We start from the raw sequence: 7,896 nt of genomic DNA on the forward strand, positions 1-7,896 counted from the left end.
TTACCCAAAATCTAATTGTTAATTTATTTGCATTAAATGAATTACATATGACTTAACTTGTTCCTACTAATTAAAATTCAATTATGGTTACCTGAACAAGAAAATTCAAATATGGTAGAACAAAAATAGTGACAGGCTAAGAAGTAATCTCCCCAAACAGATAGCTATAAACCTTACATGTCAGCTTAATCTTTATCAAGTAATTTTTGTTTTAAAAAAATTGTCACTTGCAGAATAGACAGACAAAGCTATCACTTCCAAACACATTTACTATTTTTTTTTATTACTCTACCTTCGTTTTCATTTTTCTACAAACAAATTGTTGCAACTTTTCTTTTTATTTATTTTCCATGAATTTGTTTTCTTGAATCAAACAAATGTCTGGCTGACTGGGGCTCTCACACTTTTTTCCATTGTTCCATGTTACGTATTTATATCATCAACCCCAAATGCAAATAAAATTTAGATCGCCTACTCACAAATAGGTTAGGCCCGACCAATTCAGTACATGCAGGTCTTGTAGTGGAGGTTCGTCAAAAGAGCTCGTAAGAGAATTTTATGATCTCAATTTGTATATATTAAGGAGTTCGCATGCAAGGACTACAAAGTTTAATAGGTAAATTAAAATAATTCACGTGTCCAATATACATAAAACGTAAAAGAATGTCAATTCTATTAATAATAATTATATGTATAAATATTCAATTATCTCCATTAATGAAATATTACAGAAAAATACTCAAGAGTCAAGAGTACCATATCTCAATTAGTTGGAACATTTTGAGAAATTATACCTTGTATGTAACAATCAATAACCCATGAAAGGACTAATCTACAAAGGCTAAGATAAGTTGTGGCATAAAGATACCCACGTGGCTTTGTTGATGATCTGTAATTGGCCCTATCCATGCATCCCGTACTTTGAATCCAAGCATATTCCTATATATATATATTATATATTTAAATTTATTAATTTTATCGAATCATTATGGTTTCTAATGTTTATACTAATCAACATTTGTAAGCTATATGCCAAAAACAACTAATTACGGGGAAAAGCGAATTTGTCAATAGCTAGCCTCCGTCCCAAGTTTCAGATATAAAAGCAAGCCTTGTCCAAGCCTCTTATTTTCCACCACACTTGATTCATATCCATCTCGCCGGAAAAATGCCCGCCGGTGACAATTCCGATGATTCAAAAGCCCCACTTCTCCCCATCAACGAACCAGTGGAGTCTTCATCGAGTTCACCCTTTTCTCTGAAATCCTTGATCTCACTTAAAAGTTTCTATGTGGTGTTAGGACCCATATTGTGTGCCATCGTGTGTGTTTTTGTGAAGTTCGATGGTCCAGTGACTAGCCGGAACATGTTAGCTGTTCTGGCCTGGGTCTTCTCTTGGTGGCTCACTGAGGCCGTGCCGATGCCAATCACCTCCATGGCACCTCTCTTTTTGTTTCCCCTCTTTGGAATTTCTTCTGCAGATAGTGTTGCCCACTCGTATATGGATGATGTGATTACCCTGGTTCTGGGTAGTTTTATACTTGTTCTTGCTGTTGAGCGCTACAACATTCATAGAAGATTGGCCTTAAATGTGAGTTTCCCTTATCGATTTTACTCGTTTCAACTGTATTTTTCTCCCTCAAGTTGATTCCTTCTTGTTAGAAAATTGACATAGCTGACAGTAATCCATAGAACACATGAAGTTTATAGCAGCTTCTTTGTGTTTGGATCGATTTTGGACTCAAATTCAAAGTAGATTATTAAAAGATTATACTATTTGTTGAAGCAATTAAAAGGAAATTTTGCTCAAATGCTATCACAAAAAGGGTTTTCTTTTTTGGCAAAAAAACAATACTGGGTCTTTTAATTTGCTCAAAAGCTTCAACATGATTTCAGACTGCAAAAAATTATCAAACTAGTCCCTGTATATTAGATTAAAGAACACAATGGTCCTTTCTGTTAAAAATGCCATCCATATATACTGTTAAAAATTGGTGTGGTTGATAGAATAACTAGATAGTGACATGTGACATGCCACATGTATTTTATACTGATGTATAGGGATCGATTTTTAATAGAAAAATGGATGAAATTGTTAACAGAAGAACCAAATTACTCTTTGATCTAATAAATAAGAATTAATTTACTATTTTTTTAATAAATGAGGTAAAATGCAATCGACTCCTAATATAGAGGTCTCCATGGCACTTTTACCGATTTCAAAACATATCTTTTACTTGTTATTATCATACCATTTGTTGTAGTAAAAGTTTTTAAAATTATTTTTTAGATTCTAAATTAGCCACTAAACTTTAAAAATGTTCTAATTGAGTCATCAAAATATTAATATTATATCAATCAGGTCTTTTCGTTAACCTAATAACTGATTTAAGTCTTATATGTAGCATTTTTAAAATGTGTGGATTAAATTTTAACCATGTATGTACTTATGGACAATTTGGATTTAACATATTAAAGAAAAACAATGTTATTAAAAAGATAGTGTTACATTTGAACTAACATTTAATGCCGAAGCTAATGGTTAAACAAATAGAAAGATCTAATTGTTACAAAACTAATAATTTAAAGTTTCAATCAGAATGTTTTGAAATTTAGAGACTGATATCAAACTTTGAGTCATCATTTAAGGACTTATGGTGAAATTAACCCAATCATTAAAATGAAAAAGAAGTGCCAAACCCTTTTTCTTTTTCTTTTTTTTCTGACAAGTCATATGAACATATCTGTTTTGGATTTAGAGAGACAACATTATATCATAACCAAAAATTCCCATCATGCCTACTCAACTAACGTTGTGCGTGGATCACACAGATCACTTCGCGCTTCTGCGGGGAGCCAGTGAACCCACCTCTCCTCTTACTCGGCATATGCGGGACCACTTTCTTCCTCAGCATGTGGATGCACAACGTGGCCTGCGCCGTCATGATGATGCCCGTTGCCACCGGGATCCTACAGCGCCTCCCGACGGGCCCCACCCAATCCACCCACATCCGCGACTTCTGTCGGGCTGTCATCCTCGGCGTCACGTTCGCCACCCCCATCGGTGGGATGAGCACCCTCACCGGAACCGGTGTCAACTTGATATTGGTAGCCATGTATAAAGGCTCATATCCAGATGCTGAACCCATCGGCTATAACACATGGTTCTTCTTCGGTTTCCCCTTGGCCGTCTTGATTTTCTTCGCGTTTTGGGCGATACTCTGTCTGCTCTACTTATCCAGAGGCTCTAGCCAAGCCCTCTCTGCCTACTTGGATAAAACCCACCTCAAGAGGGAACTCAACTTGTTAGGTATATAAACAAATTAAACCCCACTAAAATAATCGGAGTTCAATGATATAATTTGATGAAATTAAAGTAGTATTTTGCATTTGGTATGAACAGGTCCAATGGCTTTTGCAGAGAAGATGGTTTTAGCTGTGTTCGGGGTTCGTATTTATCTCTAATCAATGACTATTATGTTTATAATGACTTTTAACTAAAAAGACAAAGGTAAATGGCTAAGTACAGGTGCTGGTAGCTTTATGGATGACCAGAAGCATAACTGAAGACATTCCGGGATGGGGAACTCTGTTCAATGGCCGTGCAGGCGATGGAACCGTCAGTGTGAGTAACATAAACTTTAAAAGAAGACTTGCAATGATAAAGCCCCAAAATTTGATGTGATGAACTATAATCTTAAACCGTGTAGGTTCTTGTGGCAACTTTTTTGTTCGTAATTCCCAACAAGAAGCGAAAGGGAGAGAAATTGATGGACTGGAACGAATGCAAGAAGCTGCCATGGAACATTATTTTGTTACTAGGGGCTGGTTTCGCCATAGCCGACGGAGTCCAGTCAAGCGGACTCGCTGATCAATTATCCAAAACTCTAGATTTTCTCGAAGAGGCTCCGTATTTAGCTATTGCCCCCGCGGTGTGTTTAATCTGTGCCATAATTACCGAGTTTATAACATCAAATGATGCTACTGCTACCCTTGTGCTTCCACTTTTGATTCAAATGGCAAAAACCATGCATGTTCACCCATTACTCCTTATGGTCCCTGGAGCAGTGGGATCACAATTTGCTTTTATTCTTGCGACGGCAACACCTTCGAATATCATTGGATTCGCGACGGGGCATATAAATATTCCAGATATGGTGAAGACGGGGATACCGCTTAAGACTGCTGGCATTGTGATTTTATCCTTGTTAATGCCTACGCTTGGTAAGCTAATCCTTCCTTATTCCATTTTTAGTTCAAACGACAGGTTTTTGTGGGTTTATAATTTGTTGTAAACTTTTGTGATGGCAGGTGTTTATGTTTTTGGACTAAACGGAGGAGTTCAATAGCTGCAAGGGGAAGTATGATATATATATACATGTATGTATATAGTGTCGTTTGATAGCAAAAAATGGTAAAATTTATCGAGACAAGATGTACAGCCATACAGGTCTATCACAAGTTGTGCAAAAGCATGAGAAGAATGAAGCTTCATTTATTGGTTGCAACAAAGTGATCAGAAGAGTTGTGGGGAGAATTCTTGAATCTACTTTATCATTTTGTAGAATATGTATTTCATTTGTTTTTCAATTTTTATAGAAAATGTTTGTGCATTCATAGTGATGAATTTATTACCATGAATTGTTGTGTTAGTAGAAATTGTCCTCAGAAACTTGAGGAGTGTAGAGCTACCATCAAAACAAAGAATTCACCTCATCACATCACATAAATCAAAATCCAACCCAAGGTTTAAGTGAAAACAGAGCATTCAAAACAGGATGGGGTTCTAATCCCATAAATTGAATATTTGACCCCGGAAGCTAGCGATGCCCATCTTGATACATGTCTTGTTATATGCTGCTGCCCTCGTAGACTAAACTGATGTTCTCAAGTCTCTTGATATCCTTTAGCAACGCTTTTATCCTCCAGTTGTAAATCTTTAATCTCCACCATTTTGCTGAATGAAAAAAGTAGCTCCTGATTTTGATTTATCAACGCACATGCTGTTCCTGTTCCAGCACGGCCTCGCTTCCTTGCAAAAACACCGAAACAATGGTGACTATTGCTATAGTTGTGAGTATTATTCAGTACATTCATTCCTCTACTGTGATCCTCTTGCCAAGTATTGCTTAGGCTTCTTGCCTTACTAATTGTCTGCTCTACCTTTGCTTCTATTCCTTCAAAGCAACATTCATTTCTTTATAGCCATATGTACCAACGAATGCTGATCATCTCGTATCTGCCAGGGCTAAGTCTGCTGTTCTTTGATGGAGGCTCTTTATTATCATCTTAAATGATCCTAGTCAGTACAAAACATCCAATATCATGATTACCAATCCCATGTGTTCTTATACCTACATTCGAACCAAACCATGTTCCCCTAGCAAACCAATTTGTTTAGGCCCATTGGAGTAATAAATTTTTTTGACCAAATAGGTTCGCCATATGAATTCTTAAAAGGATAAACTATAAAAATAATTACTTTTATTTGTTTCAGATTATATTTTAGTCACTTATGTTTGAAATGTTATGTTTTAGTCACTTACATTATCATTTTGTTATGAAGTGGTCACTCTACCGTTAAGTTCTGTTATCTCCTTAACAGCAGTCCTATGTGGCAGTCTAAATAGGTTTTAAATGCCAACTTAGATGTTCAGTTGTTGAGATGAAAATAGGTTTTTAATTAAATAAATTTAATTTATAACGGAGCATAAAGACAGAGTGACCACTTCATAATAAAATGATAACGTAAGTGACTAAAACATAACATTTCAAACATAAGTGATTAAAATGAAATCTGAAACAAATAAAAATAACTATTTTTATAATTTATCTTCTTAAAATCATCTTAGTTATGGCCATTGAGCCCAATTTAAAAGTTTTTGAGAAGAAAGTAATAATGTACATAAATGATAACCTTGACCTTCTTATTTTTCCCCATTAAAAAATGTTTAATGGTAAAAAAATAATCTCTAAAAAAAGTATAAAATCAATTGAGACCTCAACACTCTTGCAACTAAAAAATTCACCAGCAAGGCCCTAATTAATGCTCACCACGTAGGGTGTATTTGATAAATTAAAATTTTAATTGCTAAAAAGTTAGTAGTAAAGTACTTAATTTATAAGTGTTTAATTTATATTAAAAAATTATTTAATACATTAGTAAATATAAGTATTGAATATAATTATATTATTTGATAAAAGTAAATATTAATTTTAAATTTTAAATTTATTAATATAATATTTTATATTATTTTAGATAGTTTGGGATGAAAGATGAATTTAGTATTTTGAATATCTCATTTTTTAATAAAGATAATTTGTTTTAATTTTATAATAAAATAAAATCGATTAATATTTTTTATTTTAAGTGATGAGTTACTTACCTACTTATTATATTCAACATTTTTGTAGTTGAAAATTTTATATTAAGTAAAAAATTAAAATAATTATAAGAAATATATAAACTATTAAATATTGAAAATTTTTAATGATATGTCAAATACACCCTCACCTTCTGCAACTATTTTTTATAGCATTATCGAGGGTCCAACCAGAGCATGACATCTAACGAGCCACGTCTAAGTCTAAAATTTCAAGTTGCCTAACATGGAATTGGAACTAAAAGTAGAAATATATATATATATGAAAATATTTGCTGGGTTGTATTATTATAAAAACAAACCAAACAAAGCCCAAGCAGAACTGTTGGGCTCAGAACAAAACTGTCCAGAAAAACACCGAAAAAGTAAAAGACAAAAAAGCAACCCGCCTAATGAGCTGTCCTCCTCTGGAATCTTCTAACCTGTCCGAAAAAACGATCAGCTCCTGAGAAGAAAACTGTCGGCCTTCTGTTCTTTCAATGTGTCTTCTCCCATTTTGTTCCTTCTTCTCCAGAAATTAGTCCAGATTCGGGTTCCTCCTCCAACACCGATCAGTCTCCGCTTCTGTGATTCCAAGACCAGTCGCTCCGTTCACAAGGTAAGCCTGATCTCCCCTTTTTAATCCATCTGTTGCCAAGGAGTGAGCGGACCCATAAAGAACCTATTGGGTTGTCTGAGAAAAAAAAATAGAACCTTAAGTCTAAAATCAATCCTTGTTTCTATAGAACATACTTGTATTTTTCTTTATTTTCTTTACGAAATTACACCTGTCGAAACCGTTTTTTTAAAAACGAGAAATTGACTTTTAAAAATGAAAATTTGAGAGTCGCCACCAATGGTTTTTAATAGGGTGTGATTGGATCACATAAAAACACGATTATTTTTAAAAAATAAATAAATTTTTTAAAACGACGATTTTGGTCTACGAAAATAGAAAATCAATTCGGGAGTCAGTTACGTACGAGGAAGAACTAGCACCTTCGATACGCCCAAAATTGATACTTGATTGATTATTTAGTGTCTTAATGTCGAAAATTAAAGATTTGAACAGAGTTCAAAACGCGATTCTCTTTTTATTGGCTTTTAAAATATTTAGGTAAGTCAAATGTGTATTAAAGACCATCTCGCTTCAAGATAAAATATTACATCCAATACGTTAGGACACAAGATTTTTTACCCTCAATTGTGAGCTTGCCTTTTAAACGCGCGTTTTAACCTTAAGAGGATATTCGAATATTCAAAACAAAGAAAGAAAGCGAAACCCAGTACGTTAGGGCACGATTCTTCGAATTCTTTAAATACCGATCATTGCCTTTATTTTGAAAATTTTTTAGAGTGAACTGGTAAGAGGATATCTGAATATTCAAGACAAACAAAGAAAGCGAAACCCAGTACGTTAGGGTACGATTCTTCGAAGTCTTTAAATACTGAACATTGCTATTATTTTAAAAACAATTGAGAATAAATCTGTGAATAAATTAATTTGGGCAATTAAAATTTAAAAAAACGAAAA

At 34.1% G+C, this 7,896-nt stretch overlaps 1 protein-coding gene across 1 annotated transcript; it reads left to right on the plus strand.

Annotated features, from left to right (window-relative positions):
* Nucleotides 1-976: 976 nt before the first annotated feature.
* On the plus strand, nucleotides 977-4,641 carry LOC107961925 (tonoplast dicarboxylate transporter). The gene is made up of 6 exons (XM_016898098.2): nucleotides 977-1,591; nucleotides 2,833-3,310; nucleotides 3,404-3,447; nucleotides 3,530-3,625; nucleotides 3,711-4,224; nucleotides 4,312-4,641. The coding sequence occupies exons 1-6, from the start codon at nucleotides 1,169-1,171 to the stop codon at nucleotides 4,347-4,349; spliced, it is 1,593 nt and encodes a 530-aa protein (XP_016753587.1). The 5' UTR covers nucleotides 977-1,168; the 3' UTR covers nucleotides 4,350-4,641.
* Nucleotides 4,642-7,896: the final 3,255 nt, after the last annotated feature.

Source organism: Gossypium hirsutum, chromosome A06 (genome assembly GCF_007990345.1).
Source record: "Gossypium hirsutum isolate 1008001.06 chromosome A06, Gossypium_hirsutum_v2.1, whole genome shotgun sequence".
Lineage (NCBI taxonomy): Eukaryota > Viridiplantae > Streptophyta > Magnoliopsida > Malvales > Malvaceae > Gossypium > Gossypium hirsutum.

Coding starts and splice junctions, on each gene's coding strand:
- LOC107961925 (XM_016898098.2), top strand. CDS start 1,169: ATGCCCGCCGGTGACAATTCCGATGATTCAAAAGCCCCACTTCTCCCC. Junction 3,311..3,403: donor GAGGGAACTCAACTTGTTAG/GTATATAAACAA, acceptor TGGTATGAACAG/GTCCAATGGCTTTTGCAGAG. Junction 4,225..4,311: donor CTTGTTAATGCCTACGCTTG/GTAAGCTAATCC, acceptor TTGTGATGGCAG/GTGTTTATGTTTTTGGACTA.